Source organism: Medicago sativa, chromosome 1, assembly GCF_051527215.1.
Source record: "Medicago sativa cultivar Bolivia chromosome 1, Bolivia_mono, whole genome shotgun sequence".
Classification (NCBI taxonomy): domain Eukaryota; kingdom Viridiplantae; phylum Streptophyta; class Magnoliopsida; order Fabales; family Fabaceae; genus Medicago; species Medicago sativa.
Genome location: NC_140749.1, coordinates 48,669,313 through 48,684,896, shown reverse-complemented (window position 1 = coordinate 48,684,896; position 15,584 = coordinate 48,669,313). Strand labels below are relative to the sequence as shown.

Below are 15,584 nucleotides of genomic sequence, written 5' to 3'. Positions count from 1 at the left end.
AGAAACAAAAGACTCTGTTAAAAACTTCCAACCTTGTTTATCTAGCATATCGAGATTTTAAAATAGTAAAATATATACAAGGTTGCTTACACATTATATTTGGTAAAATACCAAATATTCAAAATCTCCCCTGCTAAAAAAAAAAAATCAAAATCTAATATGGATCTCCTTTGGCCACCTGCTTAGTTACTATTAAACTTATTTCATAAAGAAAGGGATTCTCATCATTCATTGAATAGAAAAAAAAATAAAAAATATATGACTTGTTAACCACGCCCATGAAAAAGTAGTGGTTAGTACGTACCTTACCACACACCAAGTTTAACTGGCATCGCAAGTCATCTCTACTTCGAAGCATTTGGACAACTCAGGTGTGAAGCTCACATCAAAACCCCCACAAATTAACACCATTTCAAACTTCCATCTCACCACCATTTGTTACATTCATCAATACTATACATATAAAGAAAACTAACATTTTCAGGATTTTTGGGTTGAAATTTTCTTTTCAAAAATACACTCAATTTTCAATACAAATAACACATGTAACAATAAATAAGAATAAATTTAAATATTAAAACAAATTTAACAAACACGATGTGAATATATATCTTTTTGTTTTCTTTTCTTTTATCATTTAAAAAGTGTAACAAATTAGTGAGTATGTTTATACTTACTTTTTCATCATTCCAATTATACCCTTAAACAACTTTTTCTATAATAAAATTGTTGTTGGTGTTATTAAAAAAAAGAATTTAGATTATATTTTTTTTGTTATATTATTGGTGTCATTAAAATAAGATAATCATGATTAGTTTGGTTTGTTATAACTTGAAAGCAACCAACATTTATATTTTTAGTTTTAATCAAAATTTCATAAAAAAAATTGCGTTCATAATTTTCAAACTTTAACATAATAAAAAGAGCGGAAAGACGGGCACCTGAGACAGCGCCCATCTTTTTGCTAGTTTTTATAAATACATTCATTTTTAAATAGAGAAATGATATTTATACAATCATTTTGTGATGATTTTTGAGACAATTTTATCTCTTAAATTTACATTGTATTTTTTTACTTTCTCTATCTAGTGTTTTGGTTTTTATGTTAATACTAACATTTCTTTTTGTATATTTGGTTGTCATCAAAATGGTTGATCGAATAATATAACTCTTTTAAATATAGGACCCAAAAAACACAAAAATTAAAGTTGGTTGTTTTATTAATTTTATTCACAACTGCTATTGTTTTACGAATTTAAGAAGGAAAAAATAGTTAATATTCTTTTTTGAAAAGTATATAACATTGATAAAGGATATTCGAAAAGAAATAATTCATACACTTTAAAATTTAAAAAAGATTTTATACAAATGGATAGAAAAAACAACTCAAAAGAGTCTTATTTTTTTATGAAGGAACGTAGTAAAAACTGAGTTAAAATCATCTCCATTTTTAATATAAATAGAGGATTTTATTTAAGAATATATAAAAACAAAAAAAAAATTATAAAAAATAAACACAAAAAATACGTAATAGATCTTACCACTTAATAAATCTCACAATCATTAATTATTTTATAACCTTTCTAAACTTCATTTTGCATATCTAATAACTCTCTCTTTCCTTAAATACAAACATCCATTTGAGTAAAATATTATTAGTAAATATAATACTCTTTCTAGTTTCACCCCATATAATCATAGTTACACCCAAATTTATTAATTTTTTTACAATAATACCAAAATTACCCTCTTCTTCTAAATTTCTAAAAATCCTTCTTTTACTATCATTCTGAACCCTCACCCCTTTTTCACCCACAAACCACCATGGATATGCAATCAATACCTACAAAAATCGTCAATTGAATCAACATCTCTTCCATTGATACGTACTCGATTAATACAAGTAAGTGAATTTCATAAATTACTTCGAGTTTCTATTTATCGTTTGCTCTATGATTTATGGATGTTTATAGTTGTTGTTAATTTCACGTTTGTCTATCTACATCGATTTGTTTGATTTAAGTTTACGTAGAAAGGTAACGTAATTTAAGTTTACATATAGGTCTCACGTGAATTTAGTTTACTCACATTTTCTAAAAAGGAATAACATACACCTAAATTCAGTTTACTTGGTGTATGTGAACTCAGTTTACATAAACTACGTAAACTCAGTTTACGTGGTGTATGTAAACTCAGTTTACCTAAACTACGTAAACTCAGTTTACATGAACTAAAACTCAGTCTTAACTTACTTATGTAAATTCAGTTTACATAGTGTATGTAAACTCAATGTACGTAGTGTATGTAAACTCAGTTTACTTAACTCATGTAAACTGAGTTTACATACACTACGTAAACTGAGTTTACATACACTATGTAAACTAAATTTACGTATACATAATTAATGTGCAGTGAACATGAATAAAGGGTATATTAGTAACTTTGGGGTGTAACTTGGATTATTTGGGGTGTGGGTAGTATCTGTCTAAGTATAAACTCCTTTTTAAATTATTAGATATATTTATTACTATCCCAGTGAGCTTAACTCAGTTGGTAAGGACAATGCATAGCATAATATATGCAAGATTTGGGGTTCGAATCTCGAACACCACCAAAAAAAGATATATTAGAAAGGGTTAATATGTTTTTGGTCCCTAAAAATATACTCACTTTTCGTTTTGGTCTCTCTAAAAAATTTCTTCAACTTTTAGTCCCTATAACATTTTCAATCACTACTTTTGATCCCTATTTTAAAGTAAACTTTTGTATTTTTTAATGAAATTGTGGAGAAATGTGTAGAATATTGTAAAAATCTCTATAAAAAAAAAGAATTTTTTAACAAAATATAAATTAAATATGAATTTTAACCACCAAAAATATAAAAATTCATATTTAATTCATGTTTTGTTAAAAAAATCTAATTTTTTTGGGAGAGTTTGTTAGAATGTTATAAATTTTTCTGTAAACTTTTATTTAAAAATATGAATTTTATATATGAGTTTACTTTAAAAGAAGGATCAAAAGTGTAGTTGAAAATTTTTTAGAAGGACTAAAACGAAAAATTAACATATTTATAGAAACCAAAAATATATTTAACCTTGTTAGAAATACATTCAACTGTCACCATAAGATTAACTCAGTTGATATGAACAATGCACAATATATAAGGTCTGCGGTTAAAACCGGAACAACCCCATAAATACATTCATACATTACCCTAACAACAACAATTAATACAATAATGTGAAACACCACCTAATAAGGTGCGAGATAACAAGTGGAAGATTCCACCACACCAAACTAGTTGAAGTTGTATTGAAGCTTAAGGAACCGACACACCCAATCAAGTAACCTCAACCTTACACAAAACTACTTACACTGTTTCTGTCTCTCTGTCTCTGTGGTTTATGTTTTTTGTTCAACACTTGAACTGGTGTTTCAACTCAACTTAAGTCAATCTAATAATCTCAAATACCAAAAACACAAACCAACACTTCTTTTTTTTTTTCTTCAATGTTGGTCCAAGAGCATTCTTCAGCTCAAAAACCATCAAATCCAAATCCAAATCCAAAACCTTATTTGAAAAAAAGTGATCTTCCTACAAACCGTTTTACTCATACAAAGAACCTCGACTTCTCCGTATGGGCATCCGAAAATCTTTACAAAATTGTTTCCGTCATTCTTCTCGTCGTAACCGTCGCAGCACTTTTCTTCCTACGTAACGTTGGCGACACCGCCGCTTTACTTTGTTTCGAGAACAAAGCGCGTGATCTCGAGAAGATCGAGTATCCACGCGTCGATTGGAACAAAATCACACCAATCGCCGATAGAAATTCGCGGTACGCCAATTTCTTATCGGAGAAATGGATCGTGGTTTCGGTTTCGGGTTACCCGAGTGATGAGTTGAAGAAATTGGTGAAGGTGAAGGGTTGGCAGGTTGTGGCGATTGGTGATTCGAGAACTCCGGCGGATTGGAGTTTGAAAGGTTGTATCTTTTTGTCATTGGATGAACAAGCGAATTTGGGGTTTAGGGTTGTTGATTATTTGCCTTATGATTCTTATGTTAGGAAAATTGTTGGGTATTTGTTTGCAATTCAACATGGTGCTAAGAAGATTTTTGATGCTGATGATAGAGGGGAAGTGATTGATGGGGATTTGGGGAAACATTTTGATGTTGAATTGGTTGGTGAAGGTGCTAGGCAAGAGGTTTTGTTGCAGTATAGTCATGATAATCCTAATAGGACTGTTGTTAATCCGTATGTTCATTTCGGGCAAAGATCGGTTTGGCCGAGAGGTTTGCCGTTGGAAAATGTGGGTGAGATTGGGCATGAAGAGTTTTACACTCAGGTGTTTGGTGGGAAACAGTTTATTCAGCAGGGGATTTCGAATGGATTGCCTGATGTTGATTCTGTGTTTTATTTTACGAGGAAATCGGGTTTGGAACCGTTTGATATTCGATTTGATAAGCATGCGCCGAAGGTTGCATTGCCTCAGGGTGTGATGATGCCGGTTAATTCTTTTAATACGATGTATCATTCACCTGCTTTTTGGGCTTTGATGCTTCCGGTTTCGGTTAGTAGGATGGCTTCTGATGTTTTGAGAGGTTATTGGGGACAGAGGCTTCTTTGGGAAGTTGGTGGTTATGTTGCTGTTTATCCACCTACTGTTCATAGATATGATAGGGTTGAGGCTTATCCCTTTTCAGAGGAGAAAGATCTTCATGTGAATGTTGGTCGTTTGATTAAGTATTTGGTTCTGTGGAGATCGGATAAGCATAGATTGTTTGAGAAGATCTTGGATTTGAGCTATGCAATGGCAGAGGAGGGTTTTTGGACCGACAAGGATGTGAAACTTACTGCCGCTTGGCTTCAGGATTTGTTAGCTGTTGGTTATCAGCAGCCAAGGCTAATGTCTTTGGAACTTGGTCGTCCTAGAGCAAACATTGGTGACGGTGACCAGAGGGAGTTTATCCCACAAAAGTTGCCGTCTGTTCATCTTGGGGTTGAAGAAACAGGAACTGTGAATTATGAGATTGCTAATTTAATCAGATGGAGAAAAACTTTCGGGAATGTTGTGCTCATCATGCATTGCAGCGGGCCTGTTGAACGCACGGCCCTTGAATGGAGGTTGCTTTATGGGAGAATATTCAGAAGTGTCGTTATTTTGTCGGAAAAGAAGGACGTAGATCTTGTTGTTCAGGAGGTCCATTTGGACCAAGCATACAAGTAAGCCCTGTTTTATTTTGCATACAACTATGTTATATGACTGACTGTTATTTTTTGACTAAGCTGCGTATTAGTGATGGTTGTCAATATAGTTTTAATAATTGCGGTCTATGGCGGTTACAATGCCATTGCAGCGACATCAAAATCCTCTATTTTGCAGCCAAAATTGCAGTTGTGGACCACAATTTAAAACCATGATTCCATCCACATGAATCTAAAACTGAACATGGACCCTTCACAATTTGGTATCAAATGTTTTATGGGCAATAGAAGACTGAGGTTTGAAGAATAAAATAAGAATTTGTCGAGTAACTGCTTTGTGCTGTTAGATGTCTTATTATGTAACATTCAGAATCTGATAAAATATCTGTGTTGAGCTGATGTGAAATGTGAATTGTGCGTAGACACGAAAAGAATGCAACTGCCATCACTTTAACCATATGCTAACATTAATATATGAGAATTAGATGACATACAGCATGACTCACCACCAATGGAAACTTTTGAAGAGCATTATTAGAAAGAAAAGTTACCTATTTTTACCGTGAAGCATTTATTTCTAATCTTAATAAACTTTTTGATTGATCATGAAAGGATTTGGAATAGAGATGGATTACCAATTATACGTTAAATATGAAAGTAGAGTTAAGATGGATATTGATTAGAAATAAATCATGAAAAGGGAATTGTAGAGGGAAGGAAATAAGTCCTTATTGAAGTACTAGTGTATTGTGATGATTACTACTTTTTTTCCTACTAGATATAATTTTAATTTTTTTCATTTCCTGTTTCCAGGTACCTGCCAAAAATATTTGATCAATTTAGCAGTGCAGAAGGATTTTTATTCCTGCAGGATAATACAATTCTTAACTATTGGAACTTACTACAAGCGGATAAAACCAAACTGTGGATCACTAATAAGGTAGTTTTGAATATGTTATTGTGTTTCTGTTGACTCAAATTAGTGGATACTTAGCTCCTGTTTGGTTTTAAAAAACGTTTTTTTTTCTTCCACTTTCTGTTTTAATTTGCAATCACAAAATTACCTTCTTACTTTCATTTTGTCTCTAATGAAAGCAACGTGAACACAGATAATGAAATCGGAAAATATTTTCTCAACCCAAACAAGCCCAGTTCTTGTGTTTGCATGATAGATACTCCCCTCCTCCTCATACAAAATCTTCAACAACACTGTTAAATAAAGCCGCAGATACAGAATCATTATCCAATCATATGTTATGTAAAAAAGAGTTTGGCCTAAGTTGTTAATATAATGTTTCAATTTTATTTTTATTTTTTTCACTAAATCATGTTGGCACTCAATAGATGCTAGTGTAAAAACATTGTGCATCCTCATTATTTGATCAAAGTCAAACCCCTGTATTTATGTTTTTCTTTTATACTACCTTTGTCCCTAAATGAGCACTATTTCAAATTACTAGACACGTTTGTTATGTTTTTCCAAATAAGCCTCTAATGATTATTATTAAGTGTCTGGAAATATGAAAATCAGATCAGACTTAAATACATTCGTATACGCAAGGGTATTTTAGGAACATCCATACATAAAATGAACACATTAAATACACAATCTTCTTAAGATATGTGAAAATTATAAAGGGTCCTCAGAAAAAGGACGGAAGAAGTGCGTATAAAAAGGGATAGAGGTAGTACCATTTTTGAAAGACATAGCATTAACTCTTAAAACTCCACGGAAGAAGTGCGTATAAAAAGGGATAGAGGTAGTACCATTTTTGAAAGACATAGCATTAACTCTTAAAACTCCACTAGCTTTCATTTTCCCTCTCTGACGGATTCATTGGGATCCAGGTACCCGAGTCTTGGTCTTCTGTTTTAACTGGGGACAACAATGCCGACTGGTTATCTCAACAAGCAAGCATGGTACAAAAGGTTGTTAGCATGATGCCAGCTCACTTTCAAGTCAATTACAAAGACACAAGTAACAATGACAAGAACCTCTTGTTATGCAGTTCTGAGATATTCTATGTTCCTCAGCGCTTAATTAGTGATTTCGTTGACCTTGTTAACCTAGTAGACAATCTAGAGATCCATCAGAAGGTTGCAATTCCTATGTTCTTTGTCTCAATGGATTCTACACAGAATTTTGATCCTGTTCTTGATAAAACAATCTACAAGCAAGCTCCTCCGACTAATTCATCGACTCTTTATTCGGCTAAAGTCCCTGCTGTTCATCCATGGAGTGTATCAAGTGAGCAAGAATTTATTAAGCTTATCAGAATAATGGCTGAAGGGGATCCACTCCTAATGGAATTGGTTTGAAAGGTAGAAACTGTTTCTTAATACTAGCTCAGGAAAGACAACCAAGAAACATGTAATACACTTGGGTAAATCATCTACACGGCCTCTTCTCAATCAAAAATAGTGTTGCAGTCTTTTTAATTTTTGTTTTTATCTTCTAAAATTTGTAGGGTGGTTTTTTAACCCCTTTTTTTTTTACCCCTTTATTGTATATTTGGTCCACAGAGAAAATGAATTAATGTTTTTTCCTTTCTTTTTTGTGAAAATATGAAACGGAAATGTATTTGTAATGAATATTGCAATTCAAGCTCTCCATTGAGAGATTCTTTTTACGGTGCTTTCCCCTTTTATTCAGTTTATTTCTGCATGAAGAACATCTTATAGGGAAACATTGATTGTGGCAACAATCTTGTTACTTCATTGAGTTCCAAGAATGTGAAGATTGATAGACCTATAAATTATTCCATCACTTTGTTACTCACCACCTATTTTTTTTCTTCGATTATAGAAGTAGCATACACACAAATGCTTATACAATGAGCACTTATATTCAGTAAATGCTGATTAGGTTTCTATTGCTGTTTATATATATTATTATCAAATTCATTTTCGCACAATGTGATTGGATTCAAGAGATTAAAGAGTTTCATTCAAGTTCAATTCGACCCGGGATTATCCAAATTCAAAACCTATTGCATTATTAAGGTTTTTTTTTTTTGCCTAAATACCAGAGTGACAAGACAAAAAAAAAAAATCATTTTCACACTGTTATATATAAGATGAAATCTCTATATAATGGAACCATATCTTTATATATAAAATTGGAAGATATATTGGCTAAGTTTGTTTGCATTTGCAACTGCACAAAAAGGAGCATAGTCCCTGAAAGTCAACAAAAATTACAACAGGGAAAAAGGGGAAAGGAGATACAAATTACATTAACAATGATGCCATTGGCAACAGCTATCAATTCAAGGTGGTAACCAAGTTTCAGAGAAATAAGGTACAGTTAAGTTCTCTATATATTCATCTCAATTATGAGTGCATGCTTCAGCGATCAATGCCTTCAATTTTATCTTCCACTTCTGAGTACAACTGCCTCAACTTCTCAATGTTTTCTTCTTCAGTTTCCCAATATCCGCGTCCATTGGCTTCCAAGAATGTTTGCACCAGCTTCCTGAAGGAGTTGGGATTTGTGCTCATCAGCTTCTTCAACATTTCCTCGTCTTGAATGAACGTTGTGTTGGCTTCTTCATACACCCAATTGTCAACTTGTCCAGAAGTTGCACTCCATCCAACTGTGTTAGTAAGCCTCTTCTCGATTTCCCGAACACCCTCATAACCACTAGATAACATGCCTTCATACCATTTGGGGTTCAACAGCTTGGTTCTTGCATCAAGTCGAACTGTCTCTGAAAGGGTGCGTACCTGAAAGGAACAATATCTCCATAAGGTCAAACGAAAAAACTACTAACAAGTGACAACCAGAACACAGAGTCTATGTAGGTGATTTTGATAGATAATATTGAGAAAGATCAAAATCCTAATAAGGATGTCACTTGTGTAAATTCATCTTTAGTTCATAAAGTGTCAGCTCATTAGTAAGAGTTTGACATTGCAAAACCTAAAGGGGCGAAATTCAAATCTCCTCGGGGATGGTTATAAAATGACCATCAGTGTCACTTTAATCAATAATAATTTCTCTCTTCCCAATTTTTTTTCTAAGAAAACGAAGTTTGAAAATAGTACATTCATATAACAACTTTTACCTGGGCATTGGCAGTGGTGGTATCAGCAATATATGCACTTGGCTTCTTCCCATCTTTCCTTAAATTTTGAACAAGGTTAGTGGGGTCTGAATCAAAGTAATGACTGACATCAGTGAGGGAGATTTCCGATGAGTCAAGGTTTTGGAAAGTGGCGTCTGCTGTGCTGAGAGCCATCTCAAAGACTTGTCTTTTTTCAGTCATGCCTGCACCAGGAGCATCACAATCAAAAGCAAAAGACTTTCTGCTAAGGTACATGTCTTGGAGCTGCTTCTCATCATTCCATGAAGAATTCTCCACAGCCAGGTTTATGTTTGAGGAGTAGGATCCTGAGGCATTGGAGAAGATCCTTGTTGCGGCTTCTCGAACTTCAACCCCTAGGGCTTCAGCTTGTTCCAATGCATGCTTCCTTACATAGTTCATCACTGCTGGTTCGTCTAATTCGGCAACCATCTTCACTGCTCTATCCAGAAGATTCATCTGAAGAAGAAAAGAATAAAAATATGAGCAAAGCAACAGACAGATATGAAAATCTTGGAGTAATAAGGTAAAAATGAGTTTTATGCAAAAAAGTACCCTGAACAATCATTATAGTTTCTCGTGAAGAAATCAACAATTTTTGTTTTTGTTATAGAGGTTAAGTATGGACATACTATTTGAGTTTATGTAACCTTTTTAAACAATAACAGAATCCAAACAACGGTGTGATAACTGATACCTGATTGATGAAAAGGTCTCTGAATACTCCAGAGCAATTAACGACGACGTCAACCCTAGGTCTTCCAAGCTCTTCAAGGCTTACAGGTTCTACACGGTTGACCCTTCCGAGGTTATCAGCTATCGGATTTACACCAATCATCCACAGAACCTGAGCAAGGGATTCTCCATATGTCTTAATATTATCTGTTCCCCACAGTACAAGGGCAACTGTCTCAGGATACTTTCCTCCATTATCAATTTTTTGCCTTTCAAGCAATCTCTCTACCACTATTTTGGCACTCTCCATTGCTGCTGTAGTAGGAATAGATTGTGGATCCAGGGCATGAATATTCTTTCCTGTTGGTAAAACTTTAGGGTTTCTGATCGGGTCGCCTCCAGGTCCTGGCTCTACAAATTTACCTTCCAAGGCTTGTTTTAAACTTCCCACTTCATTATCAGCTACAATTAACCTCAAACATTCTCCCAAGTACTCAAACAAAATTCTGAGCTTTTCCCTATCACCTCGGTAAAATTTGGTGTCCGACAAGTACTGAATCCATGGCTCGTTTATGCCGAATCCAAGGATGGAGGTAAGTTTATTAGATACATCTACAACTTGACCCTTACTATTAGTAGTGCGCTCTACAAAGGAAGTAATTGCTCCGCGTGATGCTTCGGTTATTTGCCGAAGAAGCTCTACATCCTTTAATACTCCTTTGTCACTGCTTCTATAAATTTCCTCTATGTTTCTTCCTACACTCTGAGCTAGTATAGAAGGGAGGGAGGAAATACCTTCTTCCACACGATCAAGTGCAGCTATGTTCACCAATGTAGCAACTGCTTCCATGGCTGTGGGTGGCTCACCAATGACATGGAGTCCACAAGGCAACAGGCGGGACTCAATCTCCATGATCTTAGCATACACCTTCCCAACAACAAGATCTCGCTCTTTAGTGGGAAGCTCCACACCCTCCTCTGGCAAATCCACATCCTTGTCGAGATTGCATTGTTTAGCCGTGCTAATAATTGAACTCACAATTTGTTGACCGCGGCCAGTGTCCTTGAGTGACTGATACGACGAGATGAGTTCACTTAACTGCTTAAGACCCTTGTACAGTCCTGCATTTTCGGCTGGAGGAGTAAGATAGCTTATGGTATTTGCGTAGCTCCTGCGTTTGGCTATGGTAGCCTCTGAAGGGTTGTTTGCAGCATAGTAATAGACATTTGGAATATTCCCGATCAGACTGTCGGGATAACATACATCACTCATCCCTACCTGCTTTCCAGGCATGAATTCAAGGGAACCGTGTGTGCCGAAATGAAGAACAGCATCAGCTTTGAAAATTTTCTCGACAAAAGAGTAATATGCTGCAAAACCATGATGAGGGCTTGCAGATTTGGAGAAAAGTAACCGCATAGGATCACCTTCGTAGCCAAATGTAGGTTGAACACCTATGAATACATTACCATATTGCTTACCATATACCAACAGATTCTCTCCATCCGCATTCAGATTCCCAGGAGGCTTTCCCCAATTTTCTTCTAATGCTGTGGCATAGGGAGTGAGAGCTTGGTATTCACGGACGTTCATTTTGTAAGCAATGTTGAGATTTGGGCTGCTGAATTGTGCTTCTTTGTCATGTAATATATCTTCAATCAATGCTTCTGAAGTCTCGGGAAGACCTTCAACATTGTAACCATCACTTTGAAGTTCTTTTAGAACAGAGAAAATGGAGGAGAAAACGTTTAGGTACGCAGCGGTTCCTACATTTCCTTTGTCTGGCGGGAAACTGAAGACAGTGATTGCTAGTTTCTTGTCTTCCTGTATCAAGATAATTTCAACAACATAAGTGAAACTTCTCAGAAAGCAGATGAGAATGTGCAGTAAATTCACATGAAGACGACCCTAAGGTTTTACTACATTGGAAAAACATGTAGTGCAGGTGAAGCTGTATAATGAGAAATTGAGAACAAGATGATTTTTAGATATTGGTGAGACAAACCTATGAATTTACATGAAAGATGAATAAAAGAGTAAGCATATAATGAATATTGATTTTGTTCCACAATATAAAATGTCAACAAAATATTTTGCTGTTCTTAATCTGAACAAAAGAAACGAGGTTATTCTTTTTGTTATGCGCGTGCACACGAACAAATAAGACTTCTCACAAATATATGCTTCCATTCAGCTCAAAGTCAATATCAAATTATCACTTTTACTTTTAACTTTCATTTTGCTGCTAAGAAAAAAGATTATGAAATCTAGTTCTAAACAACAGAGTTCACCACCTAGAGATTACTTATAGTATCATTTGCAGTTTGAGTAAATATCACATAAAGAAAACTTCGGAAATTGTTTCCTAAATCTACTTGAAATCGGCTTTTAATAAAAGAATAGGAACAAACAAAGAAATTCCAATATCAGATATCTGCTTCAATCTTTGTTAGACTATTTCCCTACAACCTTAAGAGATAATATGACTTCAAGACGCGAAATATGGCAAGTACCTTTGTTTTTCTTTTCAACTCAGCCCATCTGATTGCCCTGGTGCAAAGCTGCTCCACTCTCTTGTGAAGAGCGTGAGATTTTCCTTAATAAACATTAGTGAATTTTGTCAAACAAGCAAGCAAGAATGAATGAAGAGGAGAGAAAAAAGGACATATATACTACTACCCTTGTTCACATAAACAACTTAACTAAGCACTTATCAAATAAGCATTTATTGATTTTTGAAAGAATAAAATATGCATTAATAATTTCTATAACAAGATAAAATAAAGTCAAATTGTTTGCCTATAAGTTATAAGTTGCTTTTATAAGTTATTCAGGAGAGCTAATGAAAATAAGCTGAATATAGCTTATTAACATTTCATAAGCTGTTTCAATAAGCTCTCCAAAACAGTCTCAGAAGTGTTAATGTCAGTTGATAAACTCAATGTCAATCTAAACAGACCCTAAGAGTATTTGCAAGGACAATCCTTAATAGGGTATAAGGTAAAAGGATATCATAGAACTAACTTATCATCACAAAAGTTTAGAAAAAGAGTGATTGTTTTACCTGTTTTGGGATCCCGACCAGCGAAAACTATCGGCTCCATTCCTCCATCTAGCTCTGGCAATGCAACTTGAAGAGCAACTTGAATTGGATGCAAACCCAAAGTACTATTCAACCACTCTTCAGTTGTCTGGAAAACCAGTGGCAAAGCAACAATATAAGGAACATCAAGCTTCATCAAAGCTTCAATAGCCCTTGGATGATCCTGTCTAGCAGGCCCTCCAACAAGAGCAAATCCAGTGAGAGATATCACAGAATTCACAAATGGTTTCTTAGTAATAGGATCAATGAAGAACTTCTCAACCGGCCCCGAAAAATCTAGCCCTCCGGCGAAAATTGGAATAACCTTAGCACCTTTAGCCTCAAGTTCCATAATCACAGCAACGTAATGACCATCATCACCAGTAACAATATGACTCCTTTGCAAAACCAAACCAACAACAGGTGCATTTGAACTCTTTAGTTTCTCATTAGCATCCCTTCTAGTTCCATACCAATTCAAATACTCTTTGACATCATCATACATACAAGGTGCTAAAGGGTGCCAAATTCCATTATCTAAAAACAAAACAGGATCAGAATACTCCATCTTTGTACCTTTCAATGCTGGAACATAAGAACCAGAAATCATCTTCAAGAAATTCTGCAAATTATCAGGTGACCCACCAAGCCAAAACTGTAGACTCAAGATATAAAGCCTAGCATCTTGAGCTTTATCACTTGGTAAATACTTCAAAACCTTAGGCAAAGTCCTCACAAGCTTCAACATGCTATCAGCAAAACCAGCTGAAGAAGTATTCTTCTTCTTGAAAAGCTGAAAAAAAGGACTTTTAGATTGTCCAAGTTGTGACATACTAAAAGAGCCCAATTTGTTCAACCTCATCACCTCAGGCATTGATGGAAACACCAAAACTGCATCCAACCTGTCCCTTTCTTTCTCAACAGCAGCTTTCACTTTCAGTGCTAGCTCCTCAACAAAAATCAATGAACCAATGAAGATATTAGCATCTTCTAAATCCTTGCAGAATGTTTCGTACGTTGATTTGTCGCGAAGCTCCTCGACTAAGTAACCGACAACTTCAAAAGAAGCATCATTCTGATTGCTGTTGAGTTCTCTAACAGCTGCTGAGACTGATGATTGGTACTGAGCTTCAAGAACAACATACACAATTTTCACTGTTGGTAAGTTTTGCTTGTTTTCTGGTACTATTCTACGAACTTCTTGAGTTGTTTGAGTGAACAAACCATTACCAATTGCATTGCATTTCAATCTAAAGGAAGCTTTTGAGTTACCATAGTAATTGGTTTTCTTAGGAAGGAATGAATGAAGAAAAAGATGTCTTTGAGCAACTGAAGAAAGTTGATCAACTTTAGAATTTGGTAGAGTAAATGGTGTTGATAAAAATGAAGCCATTGATCATCAACCCAAATTTTAGACTGAAAAAAAGAGATTAAAAATCTTATCTTTTTACAATAAAGAGCAAGTTTTGGTTATGAGGGAAAGATGGTATTTGAGGAATTTGTTTGTACACTTTTCCTTTGTTCTTTCAAATTTGCTTAACCAAAGTTGAGTTGTGTTTCTCAACTCAACTCAACTCAGTTGAAAGTGTGTGTTGTTTTTCTTCTTGTTCTTCTATGTGGAGTTGAGTTTTTATTTGGTTTGTGTGAGAGAGAAAAATAGTTTCTTCCAATGAAAACGGTTTCTATGGTTAGTGGTGAAAGTTTGGCCCACGTGGCAAAATGTAGTCATTGGAATCAATTATGAATAGTTTTTTGAGGTTAAAGAGAGTGTGTCCTAGTGAATGTGTGTGTGTGTCACACTCTCTCCCTTTCACTCTATAGATTTGCTATGTTCTCTCTATCTATAGAGATGAAGTTTCTTGAATTTTGATTGGTGGGATTAGATTTCACAAATGTAGATGACGATGAGAGAGAAAGTGTATGATTTTAATGGTATATGGTGTGACATGGAGAGGTTTTTTATTTGCTTTTTGAATATGTGTATCAGATTGAAAAGGGGGGTGTGATATTTTTTTTTTTTTTTGAGGGAAAAGGGGGGTGTGATATTTTGTACCAATTTTGTACTAGTGTTACGTTTTCAATGTACTTGCCACAAGTTACATTTAATTTTGTACTAGTGTTACGTTTTCAATTTACTTGCCACAAGTTACATTTACCAATTTTGTCCTAGTGTTACGTACTATATTAACTTTATCTTTTTTCCTTTTTGAAAAATGTTAATTTTTTTTTGGGTTAATTATGTTTCTAGTCCCTATAAAATAGCGACCTTGTAAGTTTAGTCCCTACTTAATTTTAATAGTATTTTTAGTCCCTAATTTTGTTTTTCTGCACTGAGTATTAGTCCCTACTCAATTCAAATTTGTTTAATTTATGCTTAAACTCTTAAATTTTTGAACAATTTTTTGCAGACATGTTTAGAACATTACTAAAAGTTCGTCCGCAAAAAATTATCGCAAAATTTGATTTCTACATCCAGATTTTATTACTTTTTATCTTTAACTTTTGTCGTTTTAAAAAATTCATATTTAATTCAT

General features: G+C 34.6%; 2 protein-coding genes across 3 annotated transcripts; one reads left to right on the top strand and one right to left on the bottom strand.

The window, feature by feature from the left end:
* The first annotated feature begins 3,355 nt into the window (after window positions 1-3,355).
* On the top strand, window positions 3,356-7,837 carry LOC146954995 (putative glycosyltransferase STELLO1). 2 transcript variants are annotated; one of them, XR_015015793.1, is made up of 3 exons: window positions 3,356-5,225; window positions 6,021-6,892; window positions 6,968-7,837. XR_015015793.1 is itself a non-coding variant. In XM_085719466.1 (3 exons), exons 1-3 carry the CDS (start codon window positions 3,514-3,516, stop codon window positions 7,524-7,526), a joined length of 2,310 nt encoding a protein of 769 aa, XP_085575592.1. In that variant the 5' UTR covers window positions 3,356-3,513; the 3' UTR covers window positions 7,527-7,837. The 2 variants fall into 2 exon arrangements, 1 of the variants encoding a protein (XP_085575592.1); XM_085719466.1 differs by having other exon boundaries at window positions 6,021-6,147; window positions 7,056-7,837.
* Window positions 7,838-8,313: 476 nt separating this feature from the next.
* On the bottom strand, window positions 8,314-14,653 carry GUN5 (magnesium-chelatase subunit chlH, chloroplast, putative / Mg-protoporphyrin IX chelatase, putative (CHLH)). Its single transcript, XM_085719455.1, has 5 exons — window positions 13,033-14,653; window positions 12,482-12,564; window positions 9,990-11,792; window positions 9,275-9,751; window positions 8,314-8,933 (listed from the first exon to the last, which is right to left on the bottom strand). Exons 1-5 carry the CDS (start codon window positions 14,441-14,443, stop codon window positions 8,556-8,558), a joined length of 4,152 nt encoding a protein of 1,383 aa, XP_085575581.1. The 5' UTR covers window positions 14,444-14,653; the 3' UTR covers window positions 8,314-8,555.
* Window positions 14,654-15,584: the final 931 nt, after the last annotated feature.